This window comes from Rousettus aegyptiacus, unplaced genomic scaffold, assembly GCF_014176215.1.
Source record: "Rousettus aegyptiacus isolate mRouAeg1 unplaced genomic scaffold, mRouAeg1.p scaffold_m13_p_17, whole genome shotgun sequence".
NCBI lineage: Eukaryota > Metazoa > Chordata > Mammalia > Chiroptera > Pteropodidae > Rousettus > Rousettus aegyptiacus.
Window position 1 is genome coordinate 7,105,500 of NW_023416292.1, and position 26,031 is coordinate 7,131,530.

At 47.4% G+C, this 26,031-nt stretch overlaps 2 protein-coding genes across 3 annotated transcripts; one reads left to right on the forward strand and one right to left on the reverse strand.

Annotated features, from left to right (window-relative positions):
- Positions 1-485: 485 nt before the first annotated feature.
- TRAF3IP3 (TRAF3 interacting protein 3) lies at positions 486-22,494 on the forward strand. Of its 2 annotated transcripts, XM_016158551.2 has the most exons (16): positions 486-719; positions 4,273-4,676; positions 6,316-6,463; positions 6,615-6,678; positions 6,924-6,948; positions 7,246-7,275; positions 7,369-7,464; positions 13,344-13,415; positions 15,713-15,853; positions 15,945-16,082; positions 17,303-17,438; positions 17,999-18,061; positions 19,500-19,559; positions 20,652-20,788; positions 21,506-21,619; positions 22,233-22,494. In XM_016158551.2, the coding sequence occupies exons 2-16, from the start codon at positions 4,332-4,334 to the stop codon at positions 22,320-22,322; spliced, it is 1,659 nt and encodes a 552-aa protein (XP_016014037.2). In that variant the 5' UTR covers positions 486-719; positions 4,273-4,331; the 3' UTR covers positions 22,323-22,494. The 2 variants fall into 2 exon arrangements, with proteins under 2 accessions (XP_016014037.2, XP_016014038.1); XM_016158552.2 differs by lacking the exons at positions 486-719; positions 4,273-4,676; positions 6,316-6,463; ... (5 more) ...; positions 21,506-21,619; positions 22,233-22,494 and adding an exon at positions 8,529-10,858 and having other exon boundaries at positions 19,500-19,820.
- On the reverse strand, positions 19,063-24,741 carry CUNH1orf74 (chromosome unknown C1orf74 homolog). The gene is made up of 2 exons (XM_016158557.2): positions 24,567-24,741; positions 19,063-23,890 (listed from the first exon to the last, which is right to left on the reverse strand). The coding sequence occupies exon 2, from the start codon at positions 23,816-23,818 to the stop codon at positions 23,012-23,014; it is 807 nt and encodes a 268-aa protein (XP_016014043.2). The 5' UTR covers positions 23,819-23,890; positions 24,567-24,741; the 3' UTR covers positions 19,063-23,011.
- Between the last annotated feature and the right edge of the window lie 1,290 nt (positions 24,742-26,031).

A 26,031-nucleotide genomic window follows, 5' to 3' on the forward strand; every position in this document is an offset into this window, starting at 1 on the left:
GATTTGACTAGCTGGTAGTTTATTAATTTTGTGTTGTATTGGTATTTCCATCTCTACACACACACACACACACACACACACACACACACACACACACACACACACGAACCAGCTCCTGAATTTATTTATGGATTCTGCTCTTAATCCTAACTTACATTGTTTACTCCTTGTGCCTTCTTTTCATTCTTACTTCCTTTCCTTGATTTTTCTGACAATTTCTTAAAAACATGTCCAAAAATAAATAGCAAATTTATTTTTAACCTTCCTTTTCTCCCTAATGGACACTGCAAGGTTTATGTGTGACCGACCCATCCTTGTCTACGCCTGGAAAGGGATATTGAGTTGAAACTGTCTAAGAGCTCAGACCAATCCATCAGCAAGAGAAAGGATGGCCTGGGTGCCCACCTCAGGGAGGAGCTCCTGAGCTCAGCCTTGGAGGCCTCAAGGGTTCAGGGGCCCACTCAGATTCTACCGGAGAGCAAGAGAGAGGAACTGAGTGAGCAAGCATTGCGGCTTTGTCTGTTTCCTGTTTCAGCAAGGCTTCTGTGCAAAAAGAAACACAGTACCAAGAAGGGAAATGCTAAGGGGGCCCAGAGCCACGGATTGAGAGCTTGCACTTTATTCAACTGCTGTCTTGCCCCATCTGAGACCAGAACCAAGATCTTCCCAGGAACTGGAAGGCTTTCCTGAGCCGCTTGGGTTGGAGCCTGGGACCAGAGGTAACTGAGGAGGACGTGCTTTTGTGTCTAGGTTGGGGACTTCCGACTCTAGGGTGGGACAGAAGACGCTCCAAGCTTCCTTGGGCTGAAGGGGAGACACAAGAGCGGATGGTATAGTTTAAGAGCATTGGATGTTGGGTAACCAAGAAATCACGCTGTGTTCATTGTCAGAGCCGCTGGCCACGGCCCAGCGGTACAGCTTCCACGCTCCATCCATCAGATTAGATTAGGAGTGAGTCAAATGACAGGGTTCAGGCTACCCAGTGACAGAGGCTTAGTCTATCAATCTTTTACACTTCCTCCAAAGCAGGAATTCCTAAAACAAGAAGCTGTCTTCCCAGCAGCTTACGTGTAGACCCTTCTCGGCTCACACCGAGAGCTCTGGCCTGGAAAGGCCAGGCCCGTGCAGAAAGGCATTCACGGCACACGTACAGCCAGGAAGTAGGAGCAGAGACCTGGAGAGGCAGCGACAAACCACTGTTGGGCGAGAGGCGGCACCTGGATGGCCCTCTCCGGCAGTGAGGAGAGCTTCCCCTAGCCAGTACATCTCCTCCAAGCTCCAACTGGGCCCTGTCATGCTGCCAGGAGCCCCCCACAGATGCCAGAAAGCCCGGGCAGTGGCCCAGTGACCTTTCCTTGAACCACAAAGGGACCAGTTCCTTTTTCTTCTACAGCCCATTCCTGTTAGTCAGCCATCCCACATGGCTTCTTGTGTTTAAGCAAATCAGGATAGCCAAGATGCCCCAGAAAGCTGGGTATGATCCAACTCAGCTGTTTGCACCAAATCTCCCAGCCATGAGGCTCTGGGGGCCGAGGAATGCCCCCCTTCTCTGAGGAGCCATTTCTACTGCAACTCCCTGCTAAGGTAACAAGCCCAACGTCTGCCCCTCAGGAAGCAGAGCCGGCAGCCTGGGTTCCAGCAGACGAGCACAGACAGCCCGGTAGAGTCCAGAAGGACCTTCTCTTGTCTCCCCCCACAGCCCTTTCCTCTCACGGTGGGACGGTGGAAGGATTCCCCATAACCAGGGGTCCACCTCCTCCACTAAGCCTGCAGATTACTTGGAGCCCAACGGCGCAGGACCTGGCACCCCGCGTTTAATAGCGGGATGCAGGCAGGCTGGACACCAGTTCTTCACCCCCCATCTCTTCTTTATCTTTCTGCTATGCCTAACGGAGAAGACAATTGTGCTCAGACCACAGAGAAATCTTTTCTCCTTGTGGCCCAAACCCAGAGGTCAGATGAACCAGAGTAGTAAATACGATTACAGGCTGAGGTCGGCACCTCCCCATGTGGTGAACTGTACCCCTTCGAAGAGAAAATGGGTCAGGGGACTAGAGGATGGGGCGTTCTTGGTCCGGGGAGTGCCGTTAGCTTGGGGCCTTTGTCTCAGAGCATCGAGTCTTCAGCATCCAGGATCAGCAGGACAGGATCATAGTTTATTATTATTACAGAAAATTAACATTTATTGTGTGCTGTGTGCCAGGTGCTTAACACGCGTTTTCTCTTTAATCCTCATAATCTTATGAGGTAGCTTCCCATTTTATAAATGAGGAGACTGAGGCTTAGAGATATTTAATAGCTTGTTCTAAAGCACATAGGTAGTAGGGCACAGAGCCAGGACATGAAGCCGCACAGTCCGAGCCCAGAGCCAGGGCTCCCCCACCTCCCTATCCATGACAGAATAGCCAGGGGCTATGGCACAGGATGGCACGGTATAGATTGTGGACATGCAATTTCTAGTTCCTGCATCCAGTCCTTATAACTTAATAGGAATGGGCCCCTTAGGTCCTTATCTAGGTTTTTAAATAAAGAAAGTGGCAAGTGGGAAGTCAGGGAACTCCTGCAGAGTGAGGAGAAAAGGCTAAAGAAGGAGGAAGCGGTCCAGGGATAGGACCAGAGGATGAGCATGGATAACCTCACAGCTCTGCTTGGGGTCAGCCCTGCTGAAGACTAGAGTGTGCTCTCCAAGCCTCAAGAGTCAGGCAGATGAGAGCATGCAGGGCTTGACCACAGGACCCTTCTCGGGGAGAGACTGCCCCACCCATGCCGCTGGGGAAGGAGTAGTGTGATCAGAGGGAGAGCAAGAGTCCCGCAGAGAATTCCAGAGAATTCCAGACTGAGCCAGAGGGGCAGTGAAGTTCTGGCAAAGGGGCAGAGAGGCTGCTACCTGTTGCATCAGCTTGGCCTATAAATATTATGCCCAAGGGGCCGAGCTGGCAAAGCTGTGCTGTCGGTGAAGATGAGGTACCCTTCTCTGGCCTACCCGGGAACTAAGGTTCCCAGGGTGGTGGGTAGTAAGGTTGTGGCACCAAGAGAAGTGGCAGCTGAAAGGGGGAGTCCCTCTTTCTGCCCCAGTCTCTCCGGTGACCAGTGGAGGAAGGGCACAGAATTTCCAGTGCTCAGGACCCAGCTCAGCCAAGCCCAGCCCCAACTCTGCCGAGCCACCAGAGGGTTCTAGGAGAATAAACAGATTTGTGGAAGGTAGGTGAGGAAGAGTCAGAGAGAAAAGGACACGGAGAAGAAAATAGAATTTGAGGGTTATGTGAGTAGCTGGAAAGGCCATGAGAAGAGGCCACGAAGTGTGGCCTCGGCACAAAGGCCTGGGGACTTTTGGTTACTGTTTTTGTTTGTTTTTGTTTCATTTTCACTTGTAATAGCCTTGTTGAGGTATAATCTATGTGGTTGCTGGTTTTGATGGCACAGTCTGTGTCTGGGCTAAGGAAACCAGACTTGGCGCCATACTTAGCCTTGACAGGGAGGTGATTCCAAAAAAAAAAGAGCCCTCAGCCTGGAGAGTTATGAAGCTGGAAGATCTGAAACAGGTTTCAGCAGCACAGGGCATGCGGCAGATGCTTGGCCAATACCATTTGCGTTGATCTGCACCTGGGTGTCGGGGCCCAGTCCTGGGCTGAGAGTGGAGTGCCAATGGGTCCACGTAGGGAATTCAAGACTGGAGCAATTAGGGTGGGGTTTCCTCGGGAACCGTGCCCAGGGCCAGGCGCACGCTAGTTGCTAAGGGCTAAGAAGAAAGTAGTGATGCTGGTCTCAGGCCTGGCTGCACCTTGGGGGTCCGGTTAGCCCTCCAGGACACTCAGCTATTCTAGGGACAACTCGGGCTGAGAGAGCAGTAAAAGTGCTGGCTTTTCCTTTAGATTTGGGAACAGGGAGCCAATTTAACTGATTCTCTAGAAGCCCCTGGAAAATGAATACATCCCTGCCATCCAAAAGCTTACACGCTCACGATGATTTTTATCAATTATTTCTCATGGTCCTCTGATTAGAGGCAGGGTGAGATGTTTGGTCAAGGAAGAAGTGGCAGCCAGCAAGACCTTTCCACTTTGCAGAGGGGGAGACACTTTGCCAAAGCCAGAGAAAAGTAGAAATTAGCAGAGAGACCAGATCCAGGAGTCTTGACTCCCAGTTTGACATCATCACCCCCTCAGTTTTCAGCCCACACGTATGTGCTATTTCTGCCCCCTTGTCGAGGCAGACAGTCATTTTTCTGCCCATCTCTTGACCCCTCCCCTACTCCTCCCTCTTGGCATTTGGCAGGCCCAGGCAGCTATTCCAGGAACTGGAAGCCAAGCGCAACAGGTGCTCAGGAGATCATCATGATCAACCCAGACCTCAGGCCTTCCCCTGGCTTGGCCTGGTGGGCCGAGAGCTACGAGGCCAAGTGTGAGCGTCGGCAGGAGACCCGTGAAAGCCGTCGCTGCCGTCCCAACGTGACCACTTGCCGCCAGGTAGGGAAGGTGCTGAGAACCCAGCAAAGAGAGCATCTCCGGGGAGCCCGACAGCAGCAGTTCTTCAGGAGAAGGAACCTGGAGGTGGAGGAGGAGGGCAAGGCACGGAGCTCCCGGGCCCGGGAGCACGGTTTCTCCAGGAGGCCAGGCCAGGCAGCTGAACTCAGGAAGCCTCTGTCTTGGGCCAACAGGATCCCTTCCCCCAGACAACAGGTGGGCCGAGGCGAGAGATACACCGCTTTCGGGGGAGGGGGTGTCAAGGGGGTGGGTGGTCTCAAGGTCACTAAAAAGTTATTTGAATTGAGCCCCTTCTTTCTCAGTCATGTAGCAAAGTCTCCCTTTAGCCACTTACTCAGAGATTTTTGTTGTTGGGTTGTTTGTTTGTTTGTTTGTTTGGCTACTTTTTTGTTTTATACTTGCCTCGTAGGAGAAAAAAAATAATTTTAAAAAGGATTCCATAGCTAATTCCTAATACCAGTTCAACTTTAGGCAAAATATATGTATCTTCCACAGCATTGCTTCATCCATCATTTTATTGTATGCCAGGTACACGGGCCAATCTTCTTAATGTCCCCCTTGACACACACAAACACACACACACACACACACACACACACACACACACACACTTCTCTCCTCTATCCTGCTGTGAGGTGGGTGCCTCTCTCTTTCTCTTGGGCCATTCCGACTCCACTAAATTCGCTCAGCTAAGGCCTCATCTGGTCCAGGAAGCCTTCCCTGGCTACTTCACCTCTGCTCTCTGTGGTCCTTCTGAGGTTATAAATCCTCTAAGATGAAGTAACTCTTAGAGCGCCCATTTAACCTGGCCTAGGAAGAAGCAGTGTTGGCAAAAACCAGGGTAAGTCAAAACGACCTCAGCCAGCAAACTACTGTGTCTCCGTGTTGTGAGCATGACGACGGCAGGGACGGGCTGCCGCACTCCCTGCAAATGCCTGGCATCGTGACCCACCCAGGGAAGGTGCTGGCTCAAGGCTTAACTATGAGATCTGTCCACAACAGACGGTGCTGTCCAGAAAAATGATCCTGGAGCCCAACTGTAAGATAAAACCAACTGTGTACTTTCTAAGGCAAGAAGGTTTCTGAATGCTTTCGTTGAAAAAAAAAAAAAAAGAAAATTAAGGAGAAAAAAATTAGGAAACACAATTAACTAAAGAACTCCACCTGAGCCTATTAACTAAGGTTTTTATTGAGATTTAGTCTGTATTCCCATGATTAGATACAACAAGCATTTCTTAGCCTTTTAGTGTTATGCTATAAGCATAGTATTTTTGAGTGTGTAAAAAGAAAATATGAAAAGACTAAATTGTGCCAACTACTACTACATCCCTCCCTACAACTCCCTACTTTACCTTCTCTTCACACATGCCTCAACAATATTCCAGCGATTACTAAGAGGAAGGAAGCCATCCCTAGAATATGAAAGGAACCTTACAGATCATCCACTCCGAACTCATTACAGAGAGTAGACCAAGACCAGGAAAAGGCAGGCTCTAATCCCTGGTCCCCTCACTCCCCACTCGGACCAGTTCTCTTCCCATATCACCATGCTGGCTGTGGAAGTGGCTGAGACCAAACAAGGTAGATCAGGGCTTCTAGAGCATGTACCTGGAGACAAGCCCTGCTCCTGATTTGCCTGGCCTGAGAAGGAGCATTCCTGCCAGTCAGGACAAGGGAGGGCAAGAGCAAATAACCTTGTAGCTCTGAAGGCTTGAAGGCGTTGCTTTGGTTTTCTGGACCTGAAACTTGGTCATTGGTTCATCTTTCTGAAATCAGGGGGAGCATCCCATTCTAAGTGGCTCTAGGTTTCCAGCATCCCACACTTGCTTTCCAGGTGTCAGGGACCAGCGCTGAGGCCTTTCCAACCCAGAATCACCCTCTCTCAGGCATCTGGAGGGATCTGGCTGATCACCCCCCCTCCCAGGCCGGGGGCCTCCCGCCACGGGACTTTCCCATCAAGAAGCCACCCAAACACCACCGTGGTAAGAGCAGAGTCTCCCTCCTTCACTGGGGCCTGCAGAGAATCCTGCCTCGACAGTCCCAGCACACCGGCAGTGGAGAGTCCCTCTCTCTCCCCACTTCCCCCGCGTCCTCCCCCATGGGTTCTGAATCACTTTATCCTCCCTCTCTCAGGGACTCAGACAAAGGAAAGGGCAGTGCAGCCAACAACCAAGAATGATGCCAGTCAGCAAACCAAGTGAGTACCTTTCATGTTCCTGACTCCCACCCACTCCTCTCTTCTGAGCTTTTACCTGAGTACCCTCACCTAGTACTTAGAGAGGGGATACAATGAATTTCCATGTCCACCTTAATTAAGAGGAAGACCTTCCCCATGCATTTGGCTCTTCAGAAGAGATTTGAGAAGGAACCAACCCACTGCCTCCCCGATGTGCTATTTTCTTTGCTCCATTGTCATTTTTGTTTTATTTCCTCTCTTCCCAGTTGTGGAGTTGCAGTTCTAGACAAGGTAAGAAAATCCTCACCTTGGAAAGGTTGAATTAAATGGCATCTAAGCTCCTCTAAGCCCTGATGTTTGGGAATTCCATTATAAACTCAGCTGGGATGGATGGACACCTTCTCCCTGGATGGGCATACACATGGAGGCGGGGGGCGGGGGGGGGGGTGAGGCGGGCGGGGCTGGAGGGGCTGTGTCTGAACCAAGAAAGTAAGTTTACTCTACACAAGCCAGCCCTGGCCCTGGTCCCATGGCCCGGGACTTCAGGAGAACTAGATCTTCTTGGATATCTTTTTTCTTTCTCCCTAGGAAATCATCCAGCTTTCGGAGTACCTCAAAGTAAGTCACATCCGAACTGTCCCCTCAGCTCCTCCTTCCGTCTACTCCCTCCTCCTCCAGGTGAATCTTACCCTCTTGTGTTTTGCCCCCCAGGAGGCCCTACAGAGGGAGCTGGTTCTAAAACAGAAAATGGTGATTCTCCAAGACCTACTGTCCACCTTGATTCGGGCCTCTGACAGCTCTTGGAAGGTAACGGAAATGAAATCTGAGTCTGAACAAAGCTCACAGGCTTTTAAGTATGTCCATCTCATTCTTCTTTCCATACCATCCCAGCAAGAGGAGGGGTTTTCTGCACAATGAAGGGATGGTACTGAGACCTAGAGGTCAAACGGGTGACAATAAACATATGGAAGGCCTCAGCTAAGTCCACGGTCATCACCTGAAGGCCATGCTGCCACATACCCAGGAAAGACCCAGAACCTAAAAGGGCAAGAATTTCCATTTTTAAATTTGTTGGAAGAAAAGAAGATCCTAGTATATCTGGTACATTTAACATTACTGAGTGTGGTAAATGTCAACTATTTCTGTATGAAATTCACAGCAACATTAACCCCAAGCCAGCACACACCTACTACTCAGCCCAGACAAGAATGTGAGAGTGGGAAGGGGCCTTGGAGATCCAGCCTAACTTTCTCCTTTGGACAATGAGAAAACTAAGTGTCAGAGAAGGCAACCGACTTACTCAAAATCACGCTGCTGGTCAGAGGCGGAACTGAAACTCAAATTCAGACCTCCTGATTTTAGTCCATTTATTCAGCAAATATTCATAGATCATGTTCTCTGTACCAAGCACTGGAAATAATGAGATTAATTAGACAAGGCTCCTGCTTTAAGAGAGCTTGTAGTTTTGTCAGGGAGACAGATGCCTAAACAATGCAGAGATTTAAGAAATAAATGTTGTCAGGATTCAGTACTATACAAGAGGGAATGAATAACTCTAGAGAATATGAGAACCAGGGAAATAATTCTAGTTATGTAAGTGTTTTCCAGGTACCTGTGGAAGAAGGGACTGTATTCTAGGTAGAGGATACGGCAGAGGCAAAGAGCAAGGGGTGCATCATTGTCTTGTGCGATGAGTCACTTTTTAATCTCAGGAACCCTTCGTACTCTTTAAAAAATTTCTTGAAACCCCCCCCCAAAGTATTTATATTTTCCATATCAGAATTTACCATATTAGAAATTTAAACAGGAATCTTAATATATTTAATCTTAATTAATACGTAATCTTAAGTCTAATACAAATATATTAATTTAAAAATCACGATAGTAAATCCATTACGTTAACCTGAATTCTATAATTTTACAAATAATAAGTCTATATTTCAAAAAATAGTGAGAGGAGTAATACTGCTTTAAACATAGGCGAATCTTTTCAATGTCTGGCTGGACGGAAAACAGCCACATTCTCACGGTCAGTGAGCTGCAACACTCTGTTTTTGGTTGAAGCATAGGAGGAAAACCTGGTCTCACTCAGCTCTGCAGTTGGAAATGGCAAGACCCCCCGACCCTTGCACAGGTCTCGTGGGCTCCCGCGCTGAGCAGCCCCACCCTGAAACCCCCGGACGCGTGTGCTCAGGATGCTGCAGCCATTTGGCGCCCCCAGAGCACAAAGCACCAGGTGCAGAGTGAGAACGTCCAACCTCAGGGGCCTCCACGAACAGCTCACCTACCGCACAGACAGCTCGTGCTGAGACAGAGAGAAGAAGCAGAAGGCGGTGGAACAAAGTTGCAGTGGTGTGAACCGGACTTCCCAAGCTCTGCCTTTCCTCCTCACATCTGTCACTGGGCCTGGGTTAGGCGTCTGTGTTCGAGGTTCCTGATTGAAGGAAGTCATTTTCATCAGTAGACCAGGAGCCAGGGGCGGACAGCTGTGCGTGCCAGGTGGCTTCCAGTGCTGAACTAAATCGAGATGGTCTAACTCCTTTATTCAACAGACATTTGTTAAGTTCCCACTACGGGCTGGGCCTTGTTACAAGGGAAAAAAGGAACAGAGTCCTTGCTCCTGAAAAGCTCACGCTCCAGCCAGGAAGAGAGAAACATGTAATAGACAACTCCAGTACAGCATGATAAAGCTACAACAGCGGTGTCTACGAAGTGACACAAGCTAAAGAGAAGAGGGCACTTATTCCGCCTGAGGTGTAACAGGGTGGGCTCTATGGGGCAGGGACCATTCCAGCCGGGTCCTGAAGGATGCATGGGAGTTTACCAGTACGGAAGTGGGAAGGGTGATGGGGAAGGAAAAACAGGTAAAGAAATCAGAATGATGACAGGCGTAGGTATGACAAAGCACTGCATGTAGCAGAGTGTGGCTGAAATGAAGGAATCACATCGGGAGAGTTCCAAAGATAAGACCAGAAACAGCCTAACAGCCCTCTAGAATTACGAGGTGTAAACTCCTTCTGTTGAACAGAGTATTTCAAACTTAAATAATGTATGGTCTCCATTTTAGAGGAAAAACATAGATATCTCAGACCCATGAGATTTTTGTGTTACACCCGGTTTGAGAAGCACTGCTATAGATAAGCAGGGTAGCAACGGAACTACTCTTCATCTGGGTTTCAAATCCTACAATGCCTGGCCCATCCTCAGAAGGAACTCAATGAATAGCTCTGGAACTGAACCGAGAGTGAATGAGGAGACCTGCTTTAAAAGGTGCTCCAACAACAATGAGGACCCTGGCTCCAGGGGGCGGGGATGGAGGGGTGGAACTCATCTCTCAGGTAAGACGATCGGAGCGTGAATTACAGCAACCCTGGTGGGAATGGGAAGGGGAGGTTAAGAGACAGGCAGACTACGAGGGGCAGCTTCGCTCTGTACTCCAGCAGAGGCTCCTCCGGCTGTGGTTTTCTCTCTCCCTTCTTCCCATCCCTCCCACTACTCACCCTTCTCTTCCTCCTCCCTACCAACGCCCCAGCTTCCCGTTTTTAAGAAAAATAGTCTCATACTTTTCAGTTAATAGTTTTTGCTTCCCTCAAAATAAGACAATTCAACCTTCTACCTCCCACGGAAACCTCGACTTCAAAGAAAGGACAGCCCCAGTTTGTGACACTTGGGGGAAAAAACCGTGAGAACGTGGCCAGAATAGGAACTCTGGCATTCAGCCCAGGTCGGGCGTTTATTTTTCCCATTTGGCATCCTTGATATGAATCTCGAACTTCACATGCAGAAAAGCTCAGTGCAAACTGTTAGAACCGCCAGGATCAGCTCCCACCATCGCCTCCAACTCCAAGCTGACTCTGGGCCTTTTGGATGCAATAGACCCCAGGGCACTACTGAGACTCTAACCTTCTGAACAGAAAGAAACAGTTCAGGCGGGAGAGAAAGTGAGCTCTTAGCATTGGGCAATACAAAAACAGGAGCGGGACACAAGTGGGTTTTTAAGTTCCGCAAAGTGGAAATAAGATCTTGAGATGACAATGCAGCAGGGGATTGGCTGCGGGCCCTGAGCCACCTCTGCGAGAACAGAAACGAGCTGTGTCAGTCAGCTGCGTGGTGAGCGGCTCGTGCTTCTGGAGAACAAGCAGATCAGAAGCAGGGGAAAGCCACGCAGAAGCAGGAGCTGAAGCCCTCAGACCGGCACCAGGTGTGTATGGCTTCCACCTCGCTCCCTTTTCCAAACAGGGGTCCTGTGCCCCCTGAGCCCCAGGCTCCAGCGGTGCGATTGCCCAAAAAAGTCCACAATAGGACTGTAAAAGGTGCTTCTCCCCACATACGTACTACTGGGCTTCACGTGGGGCAAGCTGGGGCTCAGACCAGGAAACTACACGCCTCATTTGCAACAATTTGGCTGCAACTGTCCTGCCTGCCTTGGGGAGTCTGGGAAAACAGAGCTGTGGACAAGAAATATTTTAAACCCCAGACTTGGGTGGCCCTCCATCCCACTGAAGGGGCTATCCTCAATTGTCTTCTATTGCAACATGAATGGAAAAGCAATCTAGAGTGCGGCTAAAATACAAAAACAGTTGGGCGAGGCAAAATATCAAATTAAAACCACAATTTAGGAAGGAGGAGAGAGGAATTACCCAAAAGGGGTAGGAGACTGGGGGAAATGTAAGAACTTTGCTTCAGGTTGGTCTTTTTTCTTCCAAAACTATAGCAAGATAAACCTTAAACTCCGTGGGTTTGACTGCAATCGGCTCGGTCACAGTTTAGGCAAAGGAAAATCTGAAGGAGATCTGAAGCAGGAGACCGGGTGCCGAGGGGCCGGATTTCAGGACCTGCGCGTTGACAATAGGCCACTCAGGGGAATGCAGCCCTCTAGCAGTTACTCCAAAGCTCAGGACAGGGGAAGGCTTTGTCCATCTCTTTCATCTGCCCCCAAACCCTGTGGTTATCACACGAGACATTAGGAAAAACATTAATAGGAGGAGACACTTTGAAAAATTATTTTGGGCAAAGCCTTTTGCTTTCGCGAGGCCCAGCTGAGTAATACAGGAAGCAGAAAGGGTGGGGGCGCCCCCTGGCTCCCGCGGTTAGAAGAATCAGCCAAACAAGAGCAAAACAGGAGCTGCGACATACCACTTCCTGCCTAGCCCAGGTGCCCTGAAACTCGGAGGGCTACAGACCTCAAAACAGAGTTCGTTCCTCTGCCCCAGACTAGAACTGTTGTGAGGAATGGAAATATCCAAGTCGCCTGACTGAGAAGAGCCAGGGAGCCTCAGGCCTGAGGAGAGATGCAATTTCTAGACCTCAGGAGTGTCCTACGGAGCCTAGCTGGGGAAAAACAACAACAACAACAACAACAACAACAGAAAAAGGATATGCAAATCGGTTACTCCTAAAGAGACCCAAGGCCTTTTCTCTAGGAAACTAGCTCTCGATGGCACCCTCCCCTCCCCAAACCTTGTCATGTACACAACCGTAAACCGAACTCAGGGCTGGAAAAACAAAAGCCCGAACTGGCAGAAAGGAACAAGTCTACAGGTAGAGGAAAGAACAAAGCAGTGAGGAAGTTAGCTATTCGGCTGCAGTACTGAAAAAATGGAGAAAAGGTATCTGCTGGCTCTTTTCCACCTTCGGCCTTGAGATTAGCATCCCTCCTGGAATGTCCACAATGCCATGTGACAGACTCAGCTTATGAAGAAGTAGAATGTGGCTTTCTGGAAAGCTCTCTAACCACCACGTACACACCCTACGTTGATCTCTCTCCTCCATTTCTTGCTTTCTTAAAGAATTTCTCATTTTGAGTTGTATGTGCGTGTGTACGTGCGTGTGTGTGTGGGTGTGTGTGGCGGGGAGGAGAGTATATTAGTTTGCCAGGGCTGCTACAACAAAGTACCAAAGACTAGGTGGCTTAACCAACAGAAGTTTATTTTCTCGGTTCTGGAGGCTACAAGTCGGAGATCAAGGTATCGACAGGGTCGGCTTTTCCTAAGGCCTCTCTTCTTGGCTTGCAGATGGCTGCCTTTCCCTGCGTCTTCAGTCTTTCCTCTCTCTGTGTACCCTGATGTCCTAATCTCCTTTACCCAAGAGGACACCCATCACACTGGAATAGGGCCAATGCCAATTACCTCATTTTAACTTAATTACCTCTTTAGAGACCCTGTCTCCAAACAGTCACATTCTGAGGTGCTGGTGGGGGGGCATGACAGTGGGTAAAGGAGAGAATGCATATTCCCCCTAGAAGGAGACCCTGTTAGCCTTACTGGTCTATACTTTAGAGGTAAGGGTCCACGTATAAGACTGAGAGAAGATGAGCAGTACAGAAGAGCTTAGACAGGCAGGGGAGAGAGGTAATGGGGAGTTAGGGGAAATATAGTTTAGAAACGTTCCTTCAAGTGGATCCCTGCTATGATACCCTGAGCCATTTCATAGAGAAGCTCGAGGTACAGAGAGGACTTTGGGGGCCAGTCTGATTCTTCCTTCTCCTATTCCAGAAAAAGAGGATACAAGTCTTTTCTACACAAACGTCCTTTGTCATCTTTCTTCCTCCCTACCTCTTGAAAGAGTTAAGTTCTCCAAACATTGAACACAGATCATGTTCTAGGCAGTAGGCTGGGAATACCAAACAAAACATTTTGTACACTATATTTTGGCCAAAACTCATTAACTCATCCCACTTGTTCCAGGGGCAGCTTAATGAAGACAAACTGAAGGGCAAACTGAGATCCTTAGAAAACCAGCTATACACCTGTACCCAGGTAAGCACTCTGGAGGACCCTTCCAGGCCAGGAATCTAGAATTAAAGAATGCTTGAACCTCAATCTGTCTCTCTAGAAATGCTACCCGACAGAGATCTATGCACCTACTCCTAACTACCCAGTTCTGGCTGTGTCATTTTTGCTTTGATCCCCAATTCCCCCTATGTCCATACCCTGTCTCCGTCCTCTCCCCTTCTCCCAGTGTCCTTCCCTTTGCATCCTGGGAGGAAATCCCAGCACCGAGCACTTAGCCAGCTCCCGGGGGACCTTGAGAATACCTGGAATTGTAGGTAGGGGCCCTTGGTAAAGATTCACACCACCCAGATAGATCTGCACAGGTCCCAGCCTTTGAACGGGTAAGCTGGATGTTAAAATGAAATTTTGCAAAATGGTTTTCATTCCATGGGCAACTTTTATCTCATAGCAACCCCAGGGAGAAAGTAAAAAAGTGTGACTCTTGGCTTTCCTGTGACATTGTTATCGAGCTTCAGTAATCTCTCGATTGGCCTGACCTTGGATTACAAAAGAGAAAGAAATCATCTTTCGCACTTGAGAAGTGATGTGTTTCTGATAGGTGAGGAGACGTCACGTAAGAGAAGGAGGCGGGCAGGCAGAGTGCTTCCATGGGAGTTAAGGAGATAAGGCAGATATGGCCACACAGGTGGAGCCTTGCAGGAGACCTGAGATTACATAGTCCATAGATTTGCTATCTAGGGGAATTTTGTTTTTTCAGTATGACCTCCTTTGTCAGACTCTTATGAACTAAATGATGCCAACCACGCTCATAAGAGACTGACATATAATCCAGAATGCCAACACATTCATTTTCAATGGGGAATGTGGCCAGTGACCAGGCCAGTTAAGTCCAATAACTTGGACATACCCACGTTCAACCTCAACTAATAATTCCTGGATATGCTTTTAATGAGAAGTCCAAGAAATAAGACCCATTCACATTTAAACCCAAATTTTCAGATGATTCTCAAGCTAAATGGAAATGATTTCAAACTGATCCTTAAATCTGCATTATCTAGGCTACTGCTTACCCAGTGAAAGCTGTCTGCCTTCCTCAAAATCACAGGGCATAAAAATGAAAAAGGCATAGAAAGGTTAAGATCCCCCAGTGAATTTACAAAATTACTCTTCTTTTTCTTGACCGTGAGCCAGGAGGGATTTTTAAAATGTAAATGTATTAATTTTAAAACATTAATTGAGTTTACTAGGGATTGCTCTGATCCCTGAAGCTATAAGGATTAAAAAACAAAAAATAAACAACAACAAAAAAACATGCTCCTTGTCCCTGCCTTGAAGGGGTTTACAGTCCCATAAGGCAGACAGGTGAGTCCACAGACTGTAAAGATAGACATGCAGGGGATACTATCTGAACAGTAAGAAAAGCTACCTAATCTGTAATGAGTTAGGGGATGGAGATGGTTAGTCAAGATTTATCAGAACTTACATGATTCTTGGGTTGAATCTTGAGCGTGAATAGAAGCCAACCAGGTGAAAAGGGTGGGTAAGCATGCTCTAGGCAGAAGCAGCCATATGAAAAAATGCAAAAGCCAAAAAGCAAAGTGCTTAGAGAATCTGCAAGCAGTTTGGCTTGGGTAGAGGCAACAGGGAATGAAAGTCTGGCCTTGTAAGTAGGAGCCACGCAAGGAGTTTGGACCTAATCCTTAGGATTCTGAGACCACTGAGATTTAAGCAGGTCAGGACAGGATCAGATTTGCATTTTAGAACCCTCCAGCTGCAGGACTGAAAGAATTTGACAGGAGGCAGGATAAGGAGACTATTACATTAATCCATCTAATAGTATTATTAGAGCCTGAACTAAGGACAGGACAGTAGAGACAGAGAGAAGAAAGGTGTGAACAGGAAGGGTTGACTTGACAAAGGTCAATGCCCCGCTGATTACTGGGAGAAAGTGAGAGAAATCAAGATGACTCTTCGGTTAGAGCTTGGGAGAGCGGGTGGGTGAGGACAGGACGCTGGCCACTGAGATAGGGGAAGCCCAGGAGAAGGGAGCAGTTTAGAAAGATTTCTCTTTGGAAATATTGAGTTTCAAGTGCCTAGGGGACAATTCCCAGCATGTCAAGGGCACTGTTTATTATCCCTACTCACCCCTCACTTCACCTGGGGGACTCTCCCTGCCCACCTCCAGCTTGAAACAAAGCTCCACCAGATTACTGGTGTCTCTGCCCTGCGGGCAAGGACCAAATTCTTTTCATTTCTGTATCCCAACTCAGGATTTGGCATACATCTCAATGTGTGTTTGTTGAATTGCATCGAATTTACAGAAATATTCCCCTTGGGGAATGAAAAAGGTGCTAATGGAGATGGAAGATCAGAAAAACAGCTATGAACAGAAGGCCAAGGAGTCACTGCAGAAAGTGCTGGAGGAGAAAATGAGCGCAGAGCAGCAACTGCAGAGCACGCAGGTGTGGGAGTGCCGTGCAGTGCTCGGGACAGGCCGGGGGGGGGCCTCTGGGAAACCCCCGAGGCACCACCCTCTTCCTTGATCTCCCTCAGAGGTCCCTGGCTCTGGCTGAGCAGAAGTGTGAAGAGTGGAGGAGCCAGTATGAGGCTCTGAAGGAGGACTGGAGGACCCTGGGGACCCAGCACCAAGAGCTGGAGAGCCAACTCCATGTGCTTCAGTCCAAGCTACAGGTACCAGGCCCTGGGGGAGGGGGCGTGGCAGGAGGAGACAGGGTTTAGGGGAAGGGGGGCTGGTGACAACTGTGATAAGAGAAGCTGCTGGCGGGTTGCGGGCCCCAAAGGCATCTGACTTTCAGTTCCTCATTCACTGCCTGCTTCATACCAGACTCACTATTCTGGCTCTGAAATCTAATTTTGAGTTGAGCAAGGACATCTGCACTGCTCAGGCAAATGAACTAAGTGTACACTGGAATGACACCATCCAAAAGCAAAGGGCTGGAATAGTCATCAGCCTATGGTCATATCCCAGCCCACTCTCTGCACTCTCTCCCAGGAGAGCCTCCAGTTCAGAAACGCCCACTCCACACACCCTCCCCCACCCCCCACCCCCGGCACAGAACAAATGTCACTAATTTACTTATGGGTTGAATACTAACACAATCTACCATGTCTTTGGCATTATCAAGGGTTCCATCATTTCCAATCTGTGTTACCTGGGAGAAAGTCACTACCCTCCTAAACCTCAGTTTCCTCATCTCTAAAATGAGGATAACGGTAGCTATCTCATAGGATTGTTGCAAGGCGAGTGGTATTATCCATGCAAAGCCTTTAGCACAATGTCTTATACATATGAGCCCTCGATAAATAATAGCTGTTATTTTTCATAGATTTTACTTACTTGGTTTGGAATTTTGAAGAACCACCTCAAAAGTTTATTTTACTGAAGCAGGGATCAAATACAGTTTGTTTGGTAAGAGACGAGGTGTCTCACCGAAGGCGCGAACCCGGCTGGCCCTGCATGGCACCCACGTCCCCATCTTTGTCGTTCTCTTCCTCCCATCACCTACAAGGAACCTCCTATAAAGATCTTTTCCTTCTTAAATGACCCTACCAAAAAAATAAATAAAAATGATAGTACTGTAAGTTTAGTGAAGACATCTAGAAAAGTGATGATTTGGTATTCCTGAATTTGGACATTTACCCAAATGGGTCCCTTGTGAATAAAAAAAAAAAAAAAAAAAAAAAAATCTAATGTACTATTAGGCGTGAGGAAAAGGGCAAAGGGAAGTATTAAAAAATAATAATAATAAAACTTCCCTACTTTTGCATTTCCCTAATAGTCTATCTGTAAAATTCTCCAATTTTCTACAATTTTCCTCTTCCGTGGGATCTGCCCCAACCTCCACCCTAGCACTGACCTGCTTCTGTGCCGGCCCCTCTTCCTCTTGCAGGGAGCAGACAGTAGAGACCTGCAGATGAACCAGGCTCTTCGACTTTTGGAGAACGAGCACCAGGAACTGCAGGCCAAGATTGAACACCTGCAGGGGGACAGAGACCTGTGCGGCTCAGATACCCAGCACTTACAAGGTACCCTTCTCCTCCGAGGCCTCTGGCTGAGTGAGTCCACAGAAAGGAAGCTGGGTGGAAAGACTTCGGTCTTTCATTTGTTTGGCTGGCTTTGAGATTTCATTTTACCTTGAGGGAAAGGCAGGGCTGTTCTAATTATCTAAGACTGAAAGTTAATTTCACAGCACTAGAGAATCAGCTTTCTTTTCCAGCCCATCCCTCAGCTGCTCCCCCATCAGTCAAAAGTGTGAAGGCTGCATTCCTAATCTGCAAGAGAAAAGTCCGTGGAAACAGAAGGCATAGTGAAGGTTTCCTTCACAGCCTGTGTGTCAGCTGAGAAAGGACCAAATTGTGCGCAAACACAACACCTAACTCAACCTCACGTTGTGGATGCAGATAAAATCCATGGTACCTGGGTTCTGGTTTGCCTCTTCAGGACTGAGACAAGTAGAAGAAACAGCAACTACCACTTGACACAGAGGCTGTGACAAGACAGTACCCGTTACAAATTTCCATCCTCACATGTTAAGTTCATGGAGTCTTAGGCTCTTCTACTATGGCTTGCATTGTTTCGTTTTCAGACCAGCTAAAGAGGTCAGAGGAGGAGAAACTCACCCTGGAGACCAAAGTACTGCAGTTGCAGAGTAAGTTCCTTTCCAGATTCTGAAGGTAGCACAGGGCTTGCAGTGTGCCGGGTGCTCCTGCCCAACAACAGGCATCGAGGGAGTGGGGCCGAGTCTCTGGCATCTCCTCTACTCTGCACATTTCAGACTCTCTTCTTGTGAAGTGAGGCCATTTACACGGCTCTTCACAAGTTATCTATCGGCCTCTGCCCTTTTCTTTCTTTTCTACTTTTCTCCTGCGCCAATGATGACCACCAGCATTTCCCCCAGTACTGCAGATTTTAAGTGTTAGGTTTTTCTAAGGCATCTTATATTTTCTAACTTGTTACGTACATGACGTCACATAGACCTGTCACTAAGAATGGTTCAGAAAATAAGCTCACACTACATGTCTCCGTCTACTTCAAAACTACATAGTAGGGGCAAAGAGGAAAAGGGGCTTTTCAGAAGCAAGCCATTTCTGAAAAGCCGAGAACCCAGTCCAATTACTAGCTCTGCTGGTTGCCCACCACTTAACCTCTGACACCCAGTGCAGAAAATCCATACACACGGCAGTGACTATTCAAAGAGCAAGGCAACCACAGGGGAAGGGAGAAAGAACACCAACCAGCAGCAGCGGAGCTCCCACAGAGCAGGTGCTAAACGGACAAGAAGCCTCTTCAAAAGCATGCCCGTATTTATTCAATCAGATTTACCGAGCCCCTACCAAGGGCCAGACACCCTAGACACATACACTGAGGATACAGTAACGAACAGAACCGGCGCCTTCCCTCACGAAGCTTCCATTCTAAATAAGCTCTACACGAGAGTATGGAGTTTCAATGAACAAATATGTGTCAGGTAGTAATACCTGCTCTGGAGAACAATAAAAGCAGATCAAAGGGAAAATAGTTGCTATTTATGCAGGGTCCCTTGAGAAAGCCTTTTTTCTAAGATAACATTTAGGCAGAGACTACAGGTAAAGACATAGTAGGAGGAGCTATAAGGATGGCGTATTCATAACAAAGCAGCACAGACTGGGCGACTTGAAGAACAGAAATTTATTATCTCACACATCTAGAGGTCAAAAGTCCAAAATCAAGTTGGCTCCTTCCGAGGGTTCTGAGGGAAGGATCTGTGCCAGGCCAGCTTCCTCGGCTTGTAGACAGCCGTCTTCTCCCTGTGTCTCTTCATGTCTTCCATATGCATGTGTGTGTCCAAATGTTTTCTTCTAAGAGCGCCAGACACATTATGGCCTATCGTCACCTGATTCCATCTGTAAGGAACTTATCTCCAAAAAGGCCGCATTCTTAGGTACTAGGAGTTAGGACTTCAACATATAAATTTAGGGGGAACACAATTTAACCAATAACAGATAGGAACATCTTTAAACATTAAGGCTCTAAGCAAAGTTCTGAAAAGGCATTCTTTGCAGTAAATATGCTGGCACAGACAAGTGCGTTCTTGTGTTTTCCAACAGGTCTGCTTCAGAATCAATCCTTACAGCTTCAAGAACAGGAGAAACTCTTAACAAAGAAAGGTCAGCAAATTTACTTCCACAAATTCTAAGATACTGCTCTTTCCTTGCCCGCCTAGAGGCAGGGGGATGGACTACATGACCTATTAGGAGTCTGGTAGGTCAGGGATCTAGGCAAGCATTTCAAGGACTGGGTCACTGGCTCTGAGAACACGTTAACTAGTTAGCCTCCTATCCTGAGAGGTATCAACTGTGAAAAGGATTTTTATTCCCTCATTAAACATGTCTGTGTTGAACATTTCAATAAATTGATTTTGAACTCAGGATTTCATGTCAATTTTTACACTTGACTTTCCAAACTACATCCAACTTCCCAAGTCTAAATCATGTTGTATGCAACAGTCACCTTGCTCTTGGCTCTGCAGTGTCTGCTGCCTTAGCTTCCTAAGAAGAATTCGTCATGTATATGGAGGGGGGAAAGCGCCCCATTTATCTACTACATGTGGCCTTCTGTTTTCTCATCACAATCACTGGGTAAAATCTAAGGCAGAAATTACTATACTCATATGATATGCGTTAGAAAATGAAGATCTATGGTCACACAAATGAAGCGCACAGCTAAGACACCAATATAGAATTTCTGACTCCTAGTCCAGTGCTCTCGTCACAAGACTAAGACTGTCAGGTGGCTGAAAAGCCATCCTTAACTACATAAAGATGAATTCTAGGATATGATTGCCATTCTCATGACTGAAATGAGGACAGAAAGGAGCAGGGGCTATAGGCTTCAATAAAAGCATCCAGCAAACCTACCAGACTAACTAGACAGGATGTGAGCTATAACCAAAGAAAGTGGATTAATAAATATTCTCTAGAAGGATCTGGCATTAGACAGGACTAAGGATACAAAGAAAAGTAAGATGCCAACCTTGCCCTCTAGGGGCTCAAATTCCAGCTCTCCCTCCAGGCTGAGCAGGGTCCCAATGGGCCTTCTTTAAAAGTCAGAGAATTCCATTCCATGAAGACCAGCCAGAGGCAGGCTTTCCCTTTTTCCCTCCCCTCCCTTTGCCTCATCCCTGGAGGTTGTCTCAAAGACAGGGCTCTTCCACAGAGGTGTGGGCCTCACTGTCACTGAGAATCTGGCTGCTTTTTTAGACCAAGCTTTGCCCGTGAGGAGTCCAAACCCCTCCCAAAACGAAGTGGAGCCTGAGGGTACAGGAACCGAGAAAGACTGGGATTTCAGAGACCAGCTGCAAAAGAAGACTTTGCAGCTCCAGGCCAAGGAAAAGGAGGTGAGCTGGTGACCTCAGACAGTGAGGGGCTCAGCCCACAGTGGTAGGGAAAGCTGCTGGGACGCAGGTGGACAACAGAGATTTCAACATCTATGTTGTGACTGGATGCCTGCAGGTATTCATCTGCCTGTAAAAAAAAAGTCTTTGCTTTTGGGTTGACTTGTCAATCTTTTTCTTTCTTTATTTATACGAATCCTAAGTCGCAGTTTTATTAAATAGTTAACCTTGAAAAGTCAACCTAAACTCAAAACACATTTAATAAACATGTTAACTCCTCAAACTCTGTCCTACACTGAGTATCTTAAAACTTCATAGTCTTTTAAGTAACAAAACTCAGGAATTCCTGTCTACATTCTCACATACACATCGATGGCTCCTAGCAAAGAGACCTGTAATAAGATCATTTCTAGGTCTGTTGTGCTATAAAAACTTCATTTTTTTGGTATCCTCATTTACAAAGCACTTACACACTATCACATGAAAACATTTACATGTATAATATATAATATGCATTATAATCAATCATGTAAATGAACACATTCCAAACTAGGTGAGGTAGTCAAACAGCACCCTGAAATCTGAGACAGGCTGGGGAAGGAAGGATGGTGGTAAAAATGCCAAATGAATGAAGGGGTAACGTACGCAGGGCCCTCTCCCTTACCTGCGATCTGCCCCAGACAGAACTGGTGATGACCTTCGTGGTATTCTCCCCTTCAGTGCAGAGAACTACATTCAGAGTTAGAGAACCTCAGTGACGAGTACCTCTGCTGCCTGCGTAAGCTGAAGAAATGTCGAGAAGAGCTGAACCAGAGCCAGCGGCTGCCTCCCAGAGTAAGAGGGTCTATCCTCTAATTCAGCCCTAGATGATGGTGGGATGATATCTCCTTTAGATAATCTCACAGCTAAAATTTACCAGCCCATGACATCTGGCCAGCCTGTCCCATTCAGCTTGGTTTATACAACACTGACAGTATGGCAACCATGGAAAAAAACTGGCTTATGCATCCAAGATTAATTTTCATGGAACTCTTAAGCCTGAAAGACTTACTACTAGCTAAAGTATGAAACAGTATTCTTTTAGCCTATTGAGCACAGTGGCAAAGATGGAATGAGAATGAAAGTAAAAGATAATTTTTTTAAGAAATATAAAGAGAATAATTTTATTTTTATGAGTTATTTACCACCTTGACTGGTCATTCTGGTACTTAAGTATCTGGCCCCTGCTATCGTTCCCTTTACCAGTAAATGGGCCAGTGGCCACCAGTAAAGTGGTTTTATCCTAAGGGAGGTGACGATGTGAGAGAATGACGTAAGCAGTTTTTTCTCCTCTACCGACCCAAAGTTTTCCACTGGGCTAGAATGGAAACAAGGAAGATTTTTTTTTGCCTGTATCTTATCCAACCAACCCACAGCCTCCTTCTCTTCTCTCCTCCTACCTCCTCAGAGGCAGTGTGGCCGATGGCTATCGGTGCTAATAGTGATGATTGCTATAGCACTGGCAGTGTTCCTGGCAAACAAGGACAGCCTGATCTGAATAACTTGTGACAGCTGCCTTGGATGAAATTCAGAAGCAAGACATGAATAAAAAACTCGGAAGGTTTGGGTTCTTTAAAGTGTGGGCTTTCCCATCTCAACTGTGATTTCTGACCTTACTTTTTTAACCTACTATGAAATAAACTGCATCTGACAGTCTGTCTTCCTTGGAACTCTCTGTTTATTCCTTAAAGACACATCACACCACAAATATAAGACACTTAAGCATCCTGGTCTATTCTCCTTAGTTCAATTCAGTTGAAAATACATAAACATGCAGTGAGGTCCAGCCCCTCTGCTTTCTCGCAGACACAGGGTGGGTATGATAGGTATATTTACAACGCTTCCATACCATACATAGTGTACAAGGATATACTGTCTTTCATGATCCTTCTTCTCCACAATCACTTTCCTTCTATCTCCTGTCCAGCGAAGAAGGAATAAATATCTCAGCTAAGTCAAGAGGACTACCTAGCATAGAAATGGTATGAATTTGGGACTAGAAATATGTATGTACTATCAATGCTGCCACCGCCAACTGTTCCAAGCCTGTCGCAGATGTGGTCAATTGATTACAGAATTTTCCCTAGTGTTCTCAAGATGCTTGGAACTGACTCTTGAGATGATTCCTGTTTGCCATCCCTGACCTAGAACTAATTATGGACTGAATACCTTCTACATGGAAGTTAGTCAGAGGGCCACAGCCGGCAGAGTGACTATCTCAGAGGAGATAGTGAGGTCATTAAAATCATTCTGAGTCCTATATCGATTTCTAAGGTTCTCCTCCCAAGTGTCTAAAACGTCCCTCAGAGCTGGGAACAAGCTCTCTGGGACACTAAAGGAATAAAGCAAGACTGAGGGTTGACCAAGTAGCCATGAGGTCTGGGCAGTGAACACCCGTAGTGGGGTCAGGGCTAAGCAGTTGTCATCTCCTTGGTTCAGGTGAAACGTATAGGGTACAGGGTAGCCTAAGAGGATCCCAAACACAGTACAGAGATTCCAGCCTGAGGAACAGAGCCTGCTGCAGGATACTGCCAGGGATGGGTCCCTCTCCAACCCCTGCAAATGTGTGATGATCTCATCTATGAGGCACTTCAAGTCCTGAAGCTGGTCCAGGGAGTGAACAGAAGGGTGAGGCTGGGAACTGGAAACATCGACAAAGGCTACGGTACCAAGCAGCACCTGCTCCAGGTGCTCACATACACGCTCAGGACTGACAATCAGGCTGTTTTCTCCAAGCTCAAGTATGTGAAGTCCCTGGGTTAGGAAGCCCAGGCCCTGCAGCTCTTCCAGATAGTTCTGGAGCTCTGATGCCCCTGCACAGTTGTAATCATACAGCAGAGCTGGCTTCAGTCCCCGGGCCACAGCCAGTACCTCTCCCGCTAGGTGAAGGCAGACAGCTCGGGGTGGGCCCCGTCTCTTCCCCATGCCCAGGGTCTGCTGAGCAGCTGCCACCAGCAGCTGAAGACTCGGTGTTGACATGATATCTGGAAACATCCAGCATGGCCTCCTTAACTAGCCACAGTTCCCTCCCCTGGGCCACATCTCTGAGTTCGACACTTGAAGGGCCTAAAAACAAAGCAGGAGCAGGAGATTATTAACACCAGGTAGTGACAGACCAGGAGACCTGCCAATAGCCCTCCCCTAAGTCTTAATGCATTTTCCAAAGGTCATTTTGGAATGCTAACCCAGTCCAGACAAGGAGTCACCAATGCTATCTTATTTCTATGGCTGACTTAGTCTCTTAGTCCCAAATTCATGTCTTTCTAGCCTTAGGACTAGATGTATAGTCTCTCTGGCTTCTAGTCTAAATTTAATCTTTTGTAAATTACTTTGTCAGATTTAAATCTTAAGGAGTTTGGGACAAAGAAGAAGGGTAGTCTTTTGCAAAATTCAGAGCATTTCACCTAAAATTGCCCTCCTGAGACAGAGTTCTAGGTTCCACATACATTCTTTCTACTGCCAACTTTTCCTCCCCTTCCTGCCGGAATAGTTGTAAGACTAGAAATCTGATTACACTAGAATGCAAACTAACAACCCTCTCTCCTTGAGTCACAGAAAAGTAAATTAACTGAATGTGCTATAATTGCAAGAGGGTTGTATTTTAACTTCTGCTGGCCCTGCCATCTCCTTCTGGCCGACATCCATGGGCCCCAAAGAGACAGCTCACTCCAATCCCCACACCCCTTTCTGAGCATATTATCGTGATTTGTTAAACCAGGGAAGAAGTCTCTCAGACACATACGTTCTTTTTCCACTTTTGCTTCTGTTTCGCAGGCTCAGAAACTCCTTTTTTCCGGTTTACTGCGCGCTGCCGGGAAGGCGGCGACGCCTCGCCGCACACCGCAGCACTGGAAATCCCGCCAGCTCGGCTCCAGGTCCGCGAAGTCAGTGTACTGCGCATGCCCAACGCAACCCCCCACTCCCCCCCACACCGCTTTCCATGACGTCAACAAGCCCGCTTGCGCTCCTCGCGTTAAAACCGCCGACGCGGCAGCCCGGCGGAGCGCCGGAAGCGTGGGCGCCAGTAGCCCCGCCCTTTCCGGCCAGTCATTAGCGGGCCCCACCCGTCTGCGTAAAACGGGGTGGGGCGGAAGCAAACCAGAGGAGGCGGGGCCTGGCGAAGCGGTAACCCGCTGTGACCGTCTCCTGGCGCCTCTGTGTTGTCGTCACCCCCTTGATCCGCAGGCTAGAAGGGCATATGGCACAAAAACATTCGTGTATGGAGAAATGCGGTTTCCCCTCCAAACGAAATTTATCTCAAGACGAGCAACACGTTTTGCAGACTATCCTCACCTATGAGTTGTGCTACAAAGTTTTGTGGTTTTTTTTCCAATTCTGAGCCACCTAAATTCTATATTTGAGAAGCTGAATTCTGAGAAGTGGGTGGACAAGTGCTGTTGTGGCCAGGGTCTGTCATGTCTAAGCAGGGTGTGAAAGGAGTATTCACTGTGAACAGTATTGTGCTAGGCACTCTCCTAGGCACTGGAGGTATCACAGCACACAGAACAAACACCCCACCTTCGCTGAGCTCAAGTTCTAGGAATTGAGTTTGCTGACATCATGTGCAAAATGAGGAGATACAGAGGCTTTTCAATCAGATTATTAAGAAAAAGTGTTATTTCGCTGAAAGATTAACACCTCTTTAACAAAGAGCAATATGACCCATACCACAAAGGGAAAGAATTTCTTGTGAAAACTCATATCTGAGAATATGGCCGAAATTTATTGACCCATGGGCGGGACAGAGGCTAAGGGAACTTTAGGCGTCTACACCTCTACCCTAGAGGTTTCACTCCTGGCTCTACCTTAGTGGTGTCTTCAAATAGTAGTAAAAAGAGACAACCGTGGAGTAAAGATGGGCCCACCCTGAAAGGACCGGCTCTTAGCTCAGAAAGTCAGAAGCAGAAACTAGAAACTAATTTTAGAATTTTTGCCTTCCCCATATTTATTTTATTTTACCATGGTGATTAGCTATAAATTCCTGAAACAAAAGACTTTTTTAGTTCATTCATTTATTCTAACAAATATTTGAGTGCTTGTTTGGAGGTTCTAGCAGGAGAGCACAGCTACTCGTATACCCTTGACGAAGAGCGGTCCTCTCCTATATAGCGGAAGGTCATCCTCTTCGACCCAAGGGCACAGCTTAGGGAGGAATGCACATGAAGCGGTGAGGGAAGAAGGGGACACCCGCCTAGCCAGCCAGATCA